Genomic DNA, 18671 nt, shown 5'->3' with positions numbered 1-18671 from the left:
ATTCCTAGCAAAATTTCTTATATAAGCAAAACTTGGAAAGTTTAGTATTCCCTCTCTGCTTGCATAATTTTAATGTTTTGCCTTTCCCAGTCAGGGCTCTAACAATTACTAATCCCTGGGCTCTGCACTGTCCTTTTCTCAATTCCTACGTTACAGAAAGCTTTTTCAGTCAAAATTAAAAGAAACTTTCTCAGTTTACATGCTTTTTCCCAGTACAATTTAGTTTCCTGTTGTTTTCAAAGTCACGTAGACAAACTCCTTGTACATTTAGTATGCGATTTGGACACAATATGCTCAAGTCAATCAGATCAGTCTATGTAAGCTGTATTTTTAATAAAAGTAAGACTGCTTCTAGATACCATAACGTTTTATGCAACTTCTGTGGCTTGGTGGTTGTCATTTTATTGAAGTTGTTCTACAAACATTATGCCTGCTTGTTAGAAAGTAAAAAGGAGAAACTAGGTTTGTTCCTTCTCTTATTAGATGACGTTTAGAATATGAAAAGCTGTTTAAAGGGATGGCATTTTTAACCTACAGAACAGAGACAGACAAACTGTAAATCTTTGTCCTCTCTAACTTCTTTCTGGACCTTCTTCCCAAAGGAGGTCAGCTTCCTCTGTTGGGCTTGTAATAATTAAGCAAATACCCCTAGGAAAAAAAGGCACATGCACAGGAACTTTTTGGGATAATTTTTCTCAGAAATTCTCAGAAGATGTAACAAACTGCACATCCAGGATAACGGAGTTTCAAACCCACAACATTATCAGTGACTGTCACATTCTCTTCTCCAGCAGAACAGTTTTTCTGATGGATGAAACATGAGAAAGAAACAAATAAAAGGAAGATTGAAAGGAAAATGAACAAAACACAAAAGGGGTATCAAAATCTGTGAATCTTAAGGCATTTCTCTACTTTTTCAACTTCATCCCAAACTGTTTATCTCCCACAGAAAAATAAAATTTTTTTATAATAAAAACCACGTTGAGAAATTGCTGTTGAAAAGAAACTTGGGAGCAAATGTCACAATCAGCCGTTAACAGTATCTCAAGACCCATCCTAAATTACTTTCAAATGCACCAAGTAGTCTAAAATTAAAACTGGAGTCAAGATTCTTTAACTGGCTGTATTGAAAGTTAACCAGCAGAAGTTCAGCTGACTGACATTCAAATTTTGTTATCTTCTTACTCACCTATGCTGTAATGCATGAATCATCTGTGCATTTGGGGTTTGTTTTAAAACATTTTAAAACCAAATAATTAACTGCAGAGGTCATTGCATGGATATGCAATAACAGTAAGCATGATGGCTGTTATGACACTGATGCAGTAAACTACCACATGTATCAAAATGTTTTATTAATTTAAAAGATTACCGTTAACATAAGGAAGATGAATGCAGTTATTCCTAGAATGAGGATTTCTTTATTCCCTTTGCTTTCTGCATGTAACTTGCGGTAATACGGTCCTATGAGATAAGTCTTTACAACAAGACACATAAGAAAAACAGCAGCCAGAGAAAAGAGAATTTGGCCAATCAGTATCAGTATTCTCAGTAATTCCTTGAAAATGCTGGAAGAGAAGAACATACAAAACATATCTTTAAGTGTTCTTGTGCCTCTCAGCCAGTTCCCCTTAAGCAAAAAGATTTAATTCCACAGATGTTCAAAACATAGCGGTAGCTACAGTAAGATATTTAGATACATTAGTACACAAGGTGCATACTAAATCTGCTGAGCGCCCAGCAATCTCTTTGACAGCCTAGAATTTAATTCCATGTTGATTCAGAAAGGTTCTTTTGATTGAACTTCAAGGTAATCCATCAGGCTCAATAACAGTATCGCATAGCCCTTGACAAAAATGTGTCTTGAGGGAATAAAGTAACTGAAGAAATTAACTTATTTTTACAATAACAAACTTCCCACTACAAATTTTTAATGGACAAGCCTAAGGCAGGTAGAGTAGGAAGAATATCCTCTTACAACATGACAACTACAAATAGTTAAAGGAACTCACAGAACAGAGTGTGTATTTTTCATGGAGCTGACATTACCTGCAGCACAATTAAGTTCCTACTTGCAATCTACATACTAATCGGAAGGGGGTGGGGAGAACACCATTTTGTTACCTGGAATATGTGCTCACTCCTGCTTGAATAAGTGTAGGCATGACAGCTATAAATAAACCAAGCTGCACATCCTGCATCACCAACATGCCAAGTAGAACGCTGCTGTAGTCAATATCCCCTGTACACCAAACAAAGTGGTTATGGAAACATTCATCAGAATCTACGAATGCTTGCAAAGCCCAGAAATCTAGAAATGTCTTAATCAAATGGAAGCTAAGCAGTTCTCAATGGTGTGAGGTCATTCAAAAGCATTCTGTTTGATTTTTTTCCCCACCAGTAAGTAAATTAAAATACATATAAATAAAGATCTATTAAAAATATAAATAAATATTCATACAAAGCTTCGGTAACCCAATAAAAATTTGCTTAGCAGTTAGGTGCTACTTACGCATTTACTGGAACTCCTTTATTGAAAACATACAGTCTCTATAAACAGACACTTATAAAAGCCAACATGTGTAAAACATACACTTTGAATTTAGTCATTAGAATATTAATATATTTCAGGAGGTGGGGAGAACTTTAACATAGTATGTATGTAGGAGGTTTAAGTGGAAGAAAGCGGACTGGCAAAACTTTAGAAAGGAAACAATTAGAATTCTTTGAGAAGCCAGGAACACAGCACTTGAAAGTACTTACTTGAAGAGCTGTTAGCTTTGAAAGACTGAGTTTGTCTTAGTTTGCTGAGGAAGGATGTGAATTAAGGTAGCCCTTCTGCCTTCGTGACAGACTGGTAGTAATGGTCTAGCCTGTTAATCTCTTAAAAAGCACAAGGATTCCAGACCCTCAGTGAAGTCAAAAGAGCTCTGACTGGACTACACTGTCTTTCTCCAAAGGGTAGGCCTCTTAACAAGAATACACACAATGCTGGCCAGTGTTAAAGGAGGATGGATCACTTGTAAACCACACTTAACAGTTGTTTTTGTTTTGTTTCTTTTTTTTAACTATTTTCTCTCCTAATATTCCAAAGCCAACTTCTTTCAAATGTGATTGTAGATACCACAGTAATCCATATTTAAAAATCATACTTACCTTCTTTATCACCTCGCACACTACCTGCAAGAAATCTTGACACCAGTGGTGTACTTGATAAAGATAAGCAAGTGGAAATGAAGACGCTTTGTGTTGGTCTAATTTGGAGCAAGTGTCCCCATAGTAAACCAAAGGCAATCATCAGAACTGTCATGTAGCAGGGTCCTTGCAAAGATATTTTCCACACCTTGGGAAGAAAACAAGTTCTTATGATAAATTCTGATGACACTTTTCTCACTGATAAGTTACAATGGTTTTCAGTGCAACTAAGCAGTTAGAGGCATAATTTGGGGCTGCAGTGCTGGGGCACAAAAGTAACAAAATTCAGAAGTTATTATGCCTAGCAGCTAATATTCTATGCCAGAATGCTCATTACCAGAAACTAGTTAAATTTCCCAGAGCTCCCAGTCAAATTAAGGGTCAAAGGTCCAGTATGGGTTGAAATATATTGAAATCATCAAATGGAAGACCAGTTATCTGATGTGATACCAGGGTGGGGAAAACATGGGAGTGGCAATGACCCATCGTCAAGACCAGCAGCCGACTCCACACTAGTGAGCACACAATTCTGAAGTAACAATTTACATACTACAGTTTAGGAACCCTTGAATTACCGATTTTTATCTTTGACTTTAGATGGACTAGAAATAGCAGATTAAGGAGAATACGCATACATTTTGATAAATTTCAGTTAAAGCTTTTATAGTATCATGAACTCACAACCATCAGTTTAGGAACAAATCACACAGCACAACTCTTTATGTATATACAGTCTTTACATATTTTGCAGCAGTATTTTCCACTATTAAAATTATAGCTGGTTTATAACTTTTTTTAATTAAGACCAAAAGAAACTTGTACCTCTCAGATGAATCCCAACTACATATTACATCATGTAATATTCCAGATTGTGCTAACATACTTGCAGAATCAGTTTATTAGCCAGTACTGCACGTATCATCAATTCAGTATGCAGTACTTAAACTGATTTTTTTTATAACAGGTCTGGCAAACATCACTGGACACTCCATAACAGCAGTTGCATGTTGCTGCGTGTTAAAATAAAGCAGAGATGGATTGCCATAAATTGTGCAAGACTTTTCTAATAATCAAACTGTTTTAGTAAAATGAAGAGGAATAGCAAATTTTTTTTTTGAGACACTGAATAAATAATGTGTTCTATTCTTTCCGAAGAGTTAAAGAGAAGAAGCAAATGCTGTATTTTTGTTTTCAAAAATGTACAAAATTACACCAGTATATTATAGGGAGAATGTAAAAATCTGAAATTGAACATTGCTAATTAAATCCTATAATGTAGAGATATTACACAAAAATACCTTCCTTAATCTTTCAGGAGAAAATTCCAGGCCAACTAGAAAGAGAGTGAAGAACACACCAAACTCTCCTAACGTCTCCACCTGTACAATAGACTTTAAAAAAAAAAAAAGTCAGTGCATAGCAGTCTGTTTATAATACAAATTATAATTCCACATACAAAACAAATTGTTTCTCATTATGTTTCCATAGGTAGTTCACTTCCCAATTTATGACATCAGATGCTCCCTCTGCATCTTTAGAGTTCAAACATTATTCCCATCAAGTGGATGCTACTAGGTAATTTGGTTGTGCTGGTCACCTAAGATACATATGTGTTGATCTAGGTAAGTTTGCTTGCTTGTTGAAAATAAATAGATTATGTTCTGTGCACATGCTATTAAATCCTCAAGGCTTGCTTTTCAGAAGTTACTTCTGTCTAGTTATTTTATCGGTCTATTGCTATAATCATTCTGTTAGACTGTAGTTGCTGTTCCGCTCTCCATTCTACAGACTCCATGCATCCACCTCTCAGACCAGTACGTTACCAGCCTTTACACTTCAGAGAGAAGGGTGTCAAAACCAAGAAAAGTGGTTGCTTCCTTGTCACAACAGAAAAACTTATGATTTTTTTTTCCTATGTATTTACAGTCCAGAGCAGAAGAGGACAGGTTCTATCATCAATAGAAGCAGAAATTGAAACCATCTTCCCTGCCAGATAAGAATCTGCCTGCCTCCTCAGTTCCTACAACATTCAACTCTTATGAACTACAGAAGATACAAAAGGAGAGAGTACACACAAGAGACTCAGCCAACATGAACATTATTCAGACAAAAAATGTTTAATCACAGCTCCACAAGAAACTGGCAGCTCATTAAGAAACTGGCAGCTCACTAAGAAACTCTCCTAAAGCAACCTCTCTCGTCTGTTCTGACCACATCATCTCCCCCAGTGTAAGTCTCTGAAAATTCATTGTTGAATCTCTTTCTAAAGCAAAGCTTACAAACTTGTTTCTCAGTCTAAGTGGACAAGCTTTTCAGACCTTCTCAACCCAGAAGTTGTGTATGACACAAAAGTTATTATTTAATCTCAATTTTAGAATATGAAAATTTGAGTGTAGTAGTAGTTATAGCCTTCTCCTTCAACACAAGATTGACAAAATCATCCCTACTTGCTCTTAAGCCCAACAGTCATTTTCCACAAAAGACAACGTAGAAGCAGAGGTTGTGAAGACAGTAAATTCCAAGCAATTGTGTGGATATCAATGAAAGAGACACATGTATCTTAACTGGACATTACCATGCAACCTTAACATGTGTTCTTGTTTTGCCTGCTGGCTAAACAATCTGTTAATGCAAACCAGACCACTAATCAAAACATGTGCAATGTCTAGCCAACCACAGCCCATGGTTTCACATGAGCTAGTAATCAGAGTACACGTGACGGAGCTAAAAAGGTTCAAGAGATTTCAGGAATGTGGTCAGGGGACTGGGAAAGAACTAGGGTGACGAGCATGGATGAAGGAGCTACATACAGAGATGCAAAATAACCCTCTAGAAAGCCAAGCTATGCTGCTCAGGGAATGACTTGTTTTAAACGCTTCCTCCACTGCAAGTTTCTGAATATTTGATGTCATTTAAATAATTTTGCTCTCAAATGTGATGCTTTATGATTAAAAACAAAAGAAAACAAACAAGGCTCTCAGCACGCAACCTTCAGCTTTCACTTTCAACCATTGCTTATGTCATGATTATAGAGGAGAAAAAAAGATTGAAAACAAAGTGATCTAAAGACATAAAATTTTAAGGCCTCATTTTGCAAAGGTCTAGGTTTGGGGATTTTCTGGTTTTGTTTTAATACACTGAGGTTGGCAATACCATAATCTTTAAAAAATACTTTGCAAGATTTCAACAAATAAAATCAGTCAAGAAGCAATACACACACTGACCTTGATACTATTTAGTCCTGATGGTCCTAAGAGTACTCCACAGATAATATACCCAAACATGGTTGGCAATCCTATTGTTGTGCACAGCCAGCCACATGGCAAAGACAACATTCCTATAGTTACAATGTCCTAAATATATAAGATTTATAAATGCATTAATATAAAGGACACACAAATTTGTGATGAAATCAAAGTCTATTATCTTTCAGAAGATAAATAGCACTGTAAAATTAAATGTAGAGTACTGTCTGTGAAAACACAACTTCAATAAAGTAACCTGAACACAGTGTTCTACATGTAAGCACTGCAGTTTTGCAGACGAAGTACTGATCTTAAATAACTGGTAGCTTTGGCGACTTTTGATCAATTATCTAATATTTTGGATTATATTAATAGGAAATAGAAAGTTTTCTAGGAAACTGTGGGGGGGATGACATTTTGCATTAAAACAAAAATAGTAAAACAGATCCATTTTGGTTTTTTGTAGGATTTTTGATTGATTGATTGTGGTTTTAAATCCCAACCCAGATATTCTTCATGAAGCACAGATATGATAAAAAAAACACCCCTCACATCTATGTATTTTCCAGTGTCCCTTTTTTCATCACGAGACAAACAGATAAATTGTCTAGTGACAACACGCAAGTGGCTTATCAGGTACAGCAGTAGCTTGCATTAACACTGTGCAGTCCAAGAGATGGAACAGTGCCACGAAGATGCAACAAGTTAAATCAAACCCCAAGAAGATTCATCCAGAATCACAAGTCTTGTGCAGACTACACTAGGAATAGGGAATGCATTGGCCATATCACCAGTAGCCAGGGGAATCAGAATGCTAGGGTAACTTTAAAGGGACAAATGCTGAAACCCTATTCAGCCAACTAAGCCATACCGGCCATACAAACTAGTGGGACTACATCTTACCAAAATGAACGACAAAAACATCGCTAAAATGGTTACCTTTATGAAATGATGATCAGCACGAGGAATGGTTGAATCTCTGGGCTTGGTAAGGATATACTGATTGTTTTGGGAATCAATAAGCATACTAAGACCTAAGTCATCCTCTACTTCTCTTTTTGAAGCATTTCTTTTGGAGTTGGCTTCATCTTCTTCTAACCTTAAAACAGCTTCAAAGTTTACACCTCTTACCTGTAGGACAGAGAAAGCAAATAAAAAGAGGGGAAAGAAAAAAAAAGGGGGAGATAAATCGTCAACACCACTAGTTAAAAAATAGGAGTCCTATATCCCTCCCAAAAGCTAAGCTACCTGCTGTCTCTACTCACTCTCAAAAAAAAAAAAAAAAAAAAAAAAAACAAGAGGGGGGGGGGGGGGTGTCAGTGAATCCAAACAGCAAAAAGGGAATGACTCCTAGTTGTGCTTGAAGTTGCTCCAGAATTTGTTGGAATTGACTAGAAACGCTGCAGTTTCTTCATAGAGAAGCCTTTCAATCTCTTTATCAAATATTGATATCCATAATTGAAAGGGCTATAATTTGCTTCACATTTCTTAAAAAAAGGGGATTTTGCAGCCTCTTTAGCCAAGCTGTCCAACCAAAAAATACAGACAGGTTTCAAAACCTTATAATTCCAATTCAGTATTTTCAGTTGCATCTAATCTGTTTTTTTTTTTTTTTTTTTTTTTTTTTTTTTTTTTTTTTTTTTTTTTTTTTTTTAAATAAAGCTTTATCACATTTAGAACATAAAAGCTCTTATTGACATGTAACATTTTATTCTCTTGCACAGAAACAATTGCAGATTACAAAGGGATATCCAGATCAAAAAAAATGAAATAATTGCTGCATTCCAAGTCAAGAAAAACTCACTGTCCTGTAAATTTGAAAGAGAGAGGGTAAGAATTGTTTCTACTTAGCTCTGCCTTCAGTGCCTGTAATTACAAAGTGGAAGACACTAGGACGACTTTATTATTCACTGTATTTTAAATGGTGTAGATTTTAACAACAATCAGAAATAGGTAAGGTTGTAAAGAGAGCAGGCTATTGTCATTCCAATGACTGACTACAAAACATTGAACTTTCCTGGATTGCTATATGTTGCCCAAGCAACTCCCTAATTTAAATAAAGAAATGCATTCACATAAGCCATGTATAAAACAGTCTCCTATTTTAATTTGCTGGTTCCCCATTTTATTTCCCCAAACTGTTTAGATAGTATTTAATCTGCAATTTTTATCCTTTTCTTCTACTACTTACATTTGTGGGTATAATTTAAAACTTGTTTTGTGGGAATGACCTCTTCCCCTGTTTTTGTACATTGTGCACATATGATGGGCCTCTAAAGAACTGGAAGTCGCTTAGAATCACTAAGGGGGAAAAAAAAGAATGTGAAACAAATTATGAAGTTTGCAGAGTTATTTAAAGCATAAAATAGTTGCTTCAAATATCAGCATTTTTAGCTGTTGGAGTGAGAGGGTGATGACCATTTTCTTTTTATCCATTATGGAAGTTGTCTTTTCACCATTTTTTTGCCCAAAATCTGTCTTTTTCTATATATTTTGCCCTTACTTCCCTAAGCTTCCCATTTACTAGGCTATTTTGCATTCCAGAATGAGGTATCTATTGCCAAGTGTAAGAGACCAAACCACGTTTCCATGTTTTCAGTGGATGTGAGAAAGCAGGAGCAGCTTTCTCACTGCTATTTGGTACTATACAGTATTGGAATGAAGAAGAAAGGCTTTCCCTGCAGTCAGCAAACATGAAGTGCTGTTTTTAATCAGAATAATACCCAGTCCTACCATTTTTCTGTCATCTTTGCTCCTGACCTCAACATGACACCCTTGTTGCTACTCCAGGGATACTAAAACAGAGCTTACTGTTAAATATTGGCTCTGCAATATAAAACACACTTTACACTGACTTTTATGCTGGAATTATTTCACGGTTTGGTGCAGCGTCCCCATCTTGCAGATGACTATTACTTTGCCTAAAAACCAGAGTGCTAATAAGCCAACATCTGTTCTAGTATCTTCTTGGGAATTTAATGTTATGACATCAGCAATAAGCATTCACTAAGCAAAATTATCTTATAAAATACATCAGCAGTGAAGCATTTACTGTGAAGCTCTGGAACTCCAAAGATAGCTTGTTATTATGTTCCTTTGTACTTGGTAGTTTGGGAGTGTGGAATCTAACCAAACTTCCCTGCATCAAAACTAAAAATGTATCAAAGATAATATAAAAGGAATGTAATTGGATAAACACATTCCTCATCCAGTGAAGTCCACAGTCTAGGTCAGAAACACTTTTTGGTAAAAATAGAGTATGTCTACAAGATTAAGCCAATTATGAGAAAAAGCTGGTTTTTGCTGTGTAATATATATAGAACCATACTTTGTGTATATTACAGTGCATTTTCATTTTACAAAAGAAAAGGGAGCTAACAAAAGACAGACTATGCTTGAAGAGCATGAGTAGATGGCACGAGTTCAGATGAGCTTTTAAATACTAATAAATCTGAGGATATAGAGAAAACAGTTATTTTCAGAGATTTATTTCCTACAAGAGAAATTCCTGAAAGCAGGTTGTACATAACAGAATACAGTGTGCAATTACTCGTCTTGCATAAAGCGGGTTAGCTCAGAGTCCTCCCCCCATAACCTCGAAAAGGATGCGTTGGCATTTTGCCAATTAACAGGTGCCGCAGAAGAAATCTCATTCCTGGTTTCTTTAAAACGTGCCGTTATACCCCAGCGGAACAGAAGAGGGCACTCCAGCTAGCTCATCCCTTCCCCGCTCTTGGTACTGCTAGGTCGGATTCCCACGGGATACAGTTGCTACAGTACCGTGTATACAAAATGGAAAGCTACTTTCACTTTCATTACAACTAAAAAAAATAAATAAATAAAAAAAAAAAGGCCTGGCTCTCTGCTACAGAGCAACTTTTCCTCCTCAGCAGAATTCAAGAGTTATGCTAGCTTCAGAAGTCAACCTGCCAATCAAAAACCTTTCAAAAGCAAAAGCCATGTTTATGCAAATAGGACCAGTTTAGAGAGACCTCTGAGGACAACACGATGGGACACTAGAATAAACCAACGTACTTCCAGCTCCAAATACACACAGCCCTACCTGAGTGATACCGTCCATCACGCAACACAGAAACAATCAACAACGCAAATAGGCCAAGGTTCAAAAAGCAGAGGAAGACTTAAGTATAAAAAAGAAACACCACAAACACATTTCAGGTCCTTACCTTGAACAATATATATTTTCCCAGACTGAAAAATAACTGTAAGGATTCTCATTCTCCCATAACTTTCTCAACAAAATGAAAAAGATGAAAGTGGAGACTACACCTAACATGGTAACTCCATATCCTGCAAAGTCTAAGTATCACGGTTCCCACCACCACCACTGAGATGTCATAATCCTCATGGGCTTTATCAGTGAGATAGACTACACTTGTCACTGTCAAAGTGGCAGCTGCAGGGAGGATTTTCAAATCAAAACCAGAAATTGCTGGTGAAAAGGAGTAATTATTCCCGTTTTCTCACTCCTAAGAAGCAATCATTCTACTAATACTTTCTTTGAAACAGAAGCAAGAACAAATGTAGAGCCAAAAGTTCTTTTGTTTAGTTTTTTCACATGGTCACTAAAATCCTAACAATTACTAAACACAAGAGAAACACCCCTACAATGCAAATATCAGCTAAAAAAAATAAGCGCACACCAATGAAAAGACTTAAGATATCACTTACAGATTTGTTATCATCAAAGGCATGCTCTTCTATTTCTTCTTCCAATCTATCGGCTGCCTTCCTGACATCTTCTAGAATTTCATCAAGCATTGACAGGCTTTTGTTTTGATGCTGCATGTTCTTAAGGGCTTCAACCTGATGTTTTTCAGCTGCCAAGAGTTCAACATATTCCATTTCTTCCTGTTGAATTTTACAACACACAGATAAAAGTGCTGGCCAGGCCTTTGTACAGAAAAACATTTGATATAAATATACGCTTCTTTTGACATAAAACATGTTACAAATGGAACTGCAAAAGCAATATAGACTTTATAACGGTTTTTGAAGATCGCTTTCCCTGGTGCCAATTTTCATTGGGGGAAGCAGTCTATAAAAACAACAACCAAACAAAATATCCACCAATCACCTTTTATAATCCTTTAAACGGTACAGCTGCCCCAAGATTGCAATCCAGAAAACACAAGCAAGGAATTTCTTAGAGGAACTCCAGGAAACATTTCAGAGCAAAGTAAGGTTTAGAGCTCAGTGCTTTAGCAGGGAAGCATACTAACCTTCAAAGCATAGCTTTACTAGCTACCACAAATAAACAAATTGGAAGGAAAACATAATGAATCTTAATTTTATAAGCAATTTTATAAACACAGGAAGAAGTCTGTTTATGGTTTTCAAAAATTACAATAACTGTGGAAACAGCTACAGAAAACTAAAAGCAGTTGGGAGAGAGTAGAGACGAGCAGTCAAGCACTCTAGCTGAGGTTCTTGTTTATGTTTCCCATGAAGCATTTTTCCTATCAGAAGTAAAATACTTGACTTTGTCCATCTTTTTAGTTTGGGCCCCTTATGAAATTGCTCTAACGACTTCTGAAATACATTTCTAAGCTTTAGAAGTAAGAAAAGAGAAAACGCTGATGTGGTTTGATATGATACGAAAATATTTCAGTAGCTTCTCTGATAAAGTTATGATATTTCATTTTTCTTTGGATGTTCCAGGTTCAAAGAGAGAACTAAAAAAATTTACTGATTGAGACTGGAATTAACACTGCACCTTCTACATGGTTACCAAGACAATAACCAAACACAATAGTTTGTGTACTAACAAAGTTTGTTTGGTTGGTTTTTTTTTTTAAAAAAAGATGCTTCACTTTCATGCCTACATTATTTTAAAGATGCACTAGTTTAGAGAGAGAACAACTATCAATGAGGAAACTGAGTACTCAATGTCAGCCTTCTTCCTTTCAATTAAATTTAGGATGCTGAGAATATTTAGAAAAGAGAGATCCTACATCTATTCTTTAAGAGAGACAATATTACTACCAAGCGAAAAAAAAAAACAGACTAGGCAAAAAAATACAAACAATCTCTGCATCAGACCAAATTCCCAGAAAACAGAAGTTTCTATCTCAATTTTAGATGCCATGCCATATCCAGTTATAAATCAGATAGAATATAGGTCTCCCTTAGGATGTGTGTTTTATATACCCGCCCCAGACAGATATCTTGCATAACCTGGGCCTTTAAAATGACCCTAAACTCTGACGTTTAAAAAAAATAGAGCATCCCCTCCTCCATACACTTGTGGATAGAGAATTTTTCCCCTTGAAACCTGCAAGAACATGCATATAATGTAATCAATTCCTTGATGCCAAGACAAGAGTATGCTCAGCACAGCCTGTAACTGTAGCTTCACCCTTTTAAAATCCTGACAGCAAGATGAATACCTCTGGTTATGATGAAACCACAGAATTGCTGTCTGTTGGTGTTTAGCATTACCATAGTTACATCAGCATGATAAAAATTACCCATGGAGTTAGGAAAAATGTAACTATTAATGTATTTGGCCCAATGTCAACTACTTTAGTTCTTATGTAACACATAAGCAAGAGACAGAGTCATACAGCCTCAAGGAAAAACATTTCCTGTCAGTTGTTCTCTGTTGGCAGACATTGCTTGAAAGATTTAAAAGACAGCTCTGTATGAGCTGCAGATTCTTTCCTCAGTCAGCAACAACTTAGAACAAGAGATGGAACTACTAAGGGTTAGATTCTTTCCCCTCAAAAATGGAACAGGTTTTAGGTGGAGGGAGCCAATCTGTCCTTTCCGTCAGCTGACAAACAGGCTGAACAGAGCTAGAGGTAAACTGCATACAAATAATTAACACACTACTTTGCAAGACGTTGATTTTCTCTGAATAGCAAGGTAGAAGAGCTTTGAAAATTGAGTTTAACTGTAAGTTCCTTTAATTAATGAAGACAAAGGGGTTTGTAGTCTAGTAAAGTCGCATCTGTTTTCATCAGTGTCACAGGAGCAGGACAATCACAATGTGGTGTTGATGAAAAGGACATAAACAGCCTACTGCATGTTATGCAGAACAGAAGTAATGTTCTGCAACTCATGCTGGGATTGGAGACATGCCATCACAAGGTACATACCAAACAATCTTTTAAGCAAGGTAATGCAGATAAGGACTGGTACTAAACAGGAGGCTGGAACACCTAGAAACACGTGAGCAAGATTACGTAAGACTTTGGGGCAATGTTGGTTAAGAACGCAGCGTTGCTTTGCTCTATGCTGCTTAATCAGGGGTGAAAAAAAGCACATTCACAAGAGGATGCATTGTCACTACTCGTGAGTTAGTTTTCCCACTAGTGTCTGAGTAGCAGGCACCAAAGAAATCAAAAGCTGATGAAAAGCAGGTAGGATTATGTTGCTTTTTCCCAAAGCTGCACACAGGTTCCTGAAGGAAGGCAGAAGCTATCTTCAGCACTTCTTCCTTCCTCCCTCTACCCATGAAGGATTCTGCTATACCTTTTCCCAGCAGCAGAATCAACAAGAAATGCATCAGACATGCATACATATCCCAACACTAAAGACTTCAAGTACTTCAACTCAACAGAAATGAAATTAAAGGAAGAGTTCAGCACCCTCTACAGTCATTTGTATTTTCCATTCAATCACTGTTTAAAAAAATTGGAAAGGGTATCTTATGAGTACACCAAAACAATCACGACAGTAAAATGACACTGGAAGAAAACCGGACCTAATGTGTGACTTCTGAAGTAAAAAACAAGTCCAAAAAAGTATCTCATGTAATTTTCTTTTTTTTTTTTTGGCATGCACTTCTCCACTTTCTCCTCCTTTGTTTTACTTTATATAACAATTGTTAGGTTAGAACAACAAATACACTGTCTAAATAATCACACACATGACATAAGAAGGAAGGGCATAAAAGACTGCTCATTCAAGTAAATAACTTGATGTGATAATACAAAAAACAGCATACACAGCATCCACCTCTGCAGAAGTGAAGTTTTGACAGGACGCGCATTAAAACAGATAATTATGCACACAGGCCTCCTTTTATGAGAAAAAATTCTCAAGTTCAAGGATAGACTACTACAGGATTTTACCAGTAATGTTGCCAAGAATTAGGTAAATGAGAAAGAAGATTCTGGACACCTTCACTGCTGCTATTTTAAGAGCTCTAAAGGAAAAAAAAAAAAGGTGGAAAATCAAGTAATTTTCATGACAACTGGTACCATTTCTATGCAGCAGAGCCTGGCACTACCATTAAGCCCCAATATCAAAATCATAGGGAACGCTTCATTGGAACACACCTAGATCCAAGCTACTTCCTACTCATATTTGTCACAATTCAGCCTTCTGTTTTCACCGCACAGACCACTCCATTCTCCCAAGTCTGCACCCTGACTTCTACTTCCACCAGCCTTTGACACAATTTACTGCACACCTTTCTTGCACACAATCTCTTGCCATCTTTATCAGTTAGGATCTGCACACCTCCTACACAAATGCCCTTTAGGGATTCTCCTAGCAGACATGCTATACCTGAATTACAACTTTTTTCCGTCTCTTATGCCCTCATGCAAGTGCAGCATCATTTTTTAGAACACAGAAAACAAAGAAAATACTTAATATATTACTCCAGTGTTTGAGGGGTAGAGCAAGGAAAAGAGCAATTTCAATACCAAATCACTTAAACAGCATTTTCTCTCAGGTGGAGACTTTCAGCTCACAGTCTGAGCATTACCAACTCCAGCAGACAGTGGCAGACTGCACAACCTAACAGGTCTGCATTGACATAGGCACTCAGATTTTCCATGAAGTACTTGTGCTCAACCATTACTCATCTGTGTTTTTCTTGGTAAAGTTATCTCAGCCAGTTCTTTTCCAAACCTGCACTTCTTAGGCTAGAAGTGCTATACAGAGATTAAAAATCTAGCCATCTCATATTTTTCATATCCATTTTACCTACATCTATACAAACATGGAAATAAAACGTAAGAATTCATTCTGTTTAGATTTTGGTCGAGCAATTCTAATTTAAAGTGGAAAACACAGTATTTTGCCAATTTCTGGCATTATTTCCACTCTGATAATCCCACTGACTCATCTAGTGCACTTGTGCTACGAACGCTGCTGACTCACTTCTTTTATTCCTTTCCCTTTAACACAGTATTTGCCATAGGGCTTATGATTATGCTTTGCAATAAGAACTATTGACTGCTAGCAAGTTTTAAGCTCCACACTGGAATTCTAATTTTACTAATGAGAACAAATACTTCATTCAAAATCCATTTAAACAGAAATACATTGCTAGTTTCATACAGATCCACTTTTTTATTACAACAGATTGAAACCATGCCATAATAAAATTAAAAGAAAAATGTTAATGCTCTAGTAATAAACATGGAGGAGCTAACCTTGATTGCAGCTTCTCTCAAAGCTTCCAGTCTCTGCCTGCTGCTTTCTTTCATATTTACAACATCTTTGTAATCACCCTGTAGAGCTCTCTGGAGGCCATGGATTGCTTGAAAGACTGAGTTTTCACTTTCATTTAGCTCCTTTTGGAAAATTTCAAAGGTATGCACCTGGAACACTTTCTCTTCGTCTGACAGTCCTGCATCCTTCTCGACTGCTCTTATAGCGTTTTTTAGTTTGTTGAGAACGACGTTCTTCTGGCGAAGAAGACCAGAGAGTTTTCTGCAGCTCTCTAATACCCACTGCTTCCTCTGAGTGACAACAGCTCCTTTCCCACGGTGCAGCTTTATTGCATGCTTTACTACATCTTCATGTTCTGCAGGATTTGCTAACTGGCTATAAGGCAGTGAAACCAATGTCCACAGGGAAATAAATCCAGTTGCCTTCATTCTTCGCTTTTTATTTCTGTTGTGAGAAACTGATAATCCACAATTGCTCAAAGCTTTCTGCTACATGGTTTCTGCATCTCCAGTACGCATACCACGCTGCAAGATAGTACCAAGCGGTTACCAAACATAATAATGTTGAGCCATTAGGTTAAACAATCCTAAGACTGCATCCTACACTACCATCTTTAATCATAGAATCAGCAAACAGTTATCAACACCAACCCAAGAAACAGCCCAAAGCTACTGATAGATTTTTTTTTTTCCTTTGACTATTTTGTAGATATCATCTTGTTTTAAAAAACATTGAATGGAAAGCTTAGTCATTTCACATGGTAGTCACCTGCATGTCTTACACAAGAGAAAAGCCATTAAAAACATTCAACCATGATGCCATAGGCCATACTTTAACCTAGCATCAGGTCTCATTATTCCTACCTGTCAGTAACTTAACCTCCTGTACTTTTCAAACCTATCCTAAAAAATCGTATCATAATAATTAGATATTTATACAGCCTCGGAAGCATTAATACACTCAACTATACAAAACATAATTTTAGAAGTTTAATTTAAACAGATTACATTGTAAATCACACAAAACATTTCTACTGTAAAGAAATGACAACAAAATTTCCTGGACTTTTGAGCAATATTTGTTTGAATTAAAGATCTTCACCTGAAAGACTACATGGCCTTCATGCATTTTACTTCAAAGCTAATTATTGATTCTCATGATTTTAAAATAGAGTTGTAAGAACATTAAAAGTAAAATCCATTCATTCATAAGTTCATTTCCCAGAAGCTACTTGAAGATCTATATTTAAACTGCTGTATTTGCTTTTAACACCAAACAGGGTAGAATTTCAAAACTAAAACCAAATTTCCTTCCACCAGATCCTACAGGAAAACACTGACATTATTGTAAAATAACAAAAGTACATCTTCATTTAAAAAAACCCACAACCAGCCTACCAAACACAAAAAGCCACAAAAAAACCCCACACACCATGAAGCCTATTCATACCAATGTATAAATGTATGTAAAAAAACCCCATAAATTTATCACTGAAACATGGCATTCTAAAATGCACAACTACATGTTAGCAGATCATCAAAAGAGCAGGTATTTTCCTAAAACTTTAGCTGCAGTCATGATCTCTGGGCCGACAGCCTTAATCAGAGACCAACATATTCCAGTCATCAGGAAACAGTCCTGCCTAAGAGAGAATCTTCTTTCTCTATAATTGCAGTAGCAGTTGCAATTGCAGGCATTCAAGCCCACCATGGTCAACATATATGCTGGGAAGACGGCAAGCACAGCCATACATCACCTTCCTTTTAAAAGGCCCACCCATCTCTGATTCAGAGAAAAAAAAACATCTGTGGGCTGGTTCATTTCTTTTCAGTGTATGTAACACAAGCCAAAGTATTTAGCTATCAATAGCTGACTATGGATGGGATAGGGTTTAAAAACATGAAGTGCTAAAACATTTCAAAATAAGAGCTGAAAGGCTAATTAAACTAGCAAAAGCATATCCACATCACTCTAATTCCAATGAAATAATAAGGCAGAAATATTTCAGAACTTTGATAAAGCTATGAGGTTTATTATTTTTAAGAGATCAAGAAAAAATGACAAACCCCAACACCCTGCAAAATTCTAGAGCGATAATTAAGGAAATATTTCTTCATGTATACAGTGTACACTCTTCCTGTTTGGGGGTCAGATTTTGCTGAATATATTACAACCTACTCCTGCAAAAAAGAGGGAGAAGGAAACACCTAGTGTATATTCAAGCTTCTGTTGGAAGGGAGGTGAGTAAAAGACTATACTGCATGTCTTAGGTGGTATGTCAAAGCACGTAACTGAATTCTCAGCAGAGATTTATGCTAGTAAGTTTGCCCATTGTTGCACTGTGTAAACTTATTGCCGTGATTCAGACAGAGTACTTATAGCAAAAACAGTACTTTGGTGAGCAAAAACTATTTAGAAAAGTGGCACCTGAGCCAGTGCTCAAAAGCTCTTAAAGTGATAATGACCTAACATTCAAAAATATATGATGTGCATCAGAGTGCAAATAAAGAGGAAAAAGAAAAAAAATAATAATTCAACCACTCCTCCCCATGCCCCAGTAAGTATCAAATTAGAAGGAACTCCTATCGTTTGGAGTCCTTTTTAAGCACAGTTCGTTTTCTGATGGATTGCGCCTCATCCTCCCGATTTTTCCTCCCAGAACACGGTACTGTAGTACCGGATTTCATCAGGCTGATATTAGCCCCTGCCTCCAACGCAAGCACCTGATCCTCTCTCTTCCACAACACTTGTGGGTCCTTCCACACCTGCCCATTTGCCGCCCCCACCAGTTTTCTGAGC

At 36.7% G+C, this 18671-nt stretch overlaps 1 protein-coding gene across 1 annotated transcript in view; it reads right to left on the bottom strand.

Moving 5' to 3' along the window:
* Nucleotides 1-16399, bottom strand: part of TMCO3 (transmembrane and coiled-coil domains 3) — a 27143-nt gene extending 10744 nt beyond the window's left edge. Inside the window, exons 1-8 of the mRNA XM_010132170.1 lie at nucleotides 15854-16399; nucleotides 11133-11312; nucleotides 7380-7571; nucleotides 6420-6548; nucleotides 4494-4586; nucleotides 3157-3343; nucleotides 2125-2242; nucleotides 1373-1568 (exon numbers count right to left, since the gene is read on the bottom strand). Of these exons, the coding sequence (XP_010130472.1) occupies nucleotides 1373-1568; nucleotides 2125-2242; nucleotides 3157-3343; nucleotides 4494-4586; nucleotides 6420-6548; nucleotides 7380-7571; nucleotides 11133-11312; nucleotides 15854-16300 (1542 nt within the window). The 5' untranslated portion in view covers nucleotides 16301-16399. The remainder of the gene's footprint in view (nucleotides 1-1372; nucleotides 1569-2124; nucleotides 2243-3156; nucleotides 3344-4493; nucleotides 4587-6419; nucleotides 6549-7379; nucleotides 7572-11132; nucleotides 11313-15853) is intronic.
* Nucleotides 16400-18671: the final 2272 nt, after the last annotated feature.

Source organism: Buceros rhinoceros, unplaced genomic scaffold (assembly GCF_000710305.1).
Source record: "Buceros rhinoceros silvestris isolate BGI_N320 unplaced genomic scaffold, ASM71030v1 scaffold26822, whole genome shotgun sequence".
NCBI classification, from domain to species: domain Eukaryota; kingdom Metazoa; phylum Chordata; class Aves; order Bucerotiformes; family Bucerotidae; genus Buceros; species Buceros rhinoceros.
This window is presented reverse-complemented; position numbering and strand designations above follow the sequence as displayed.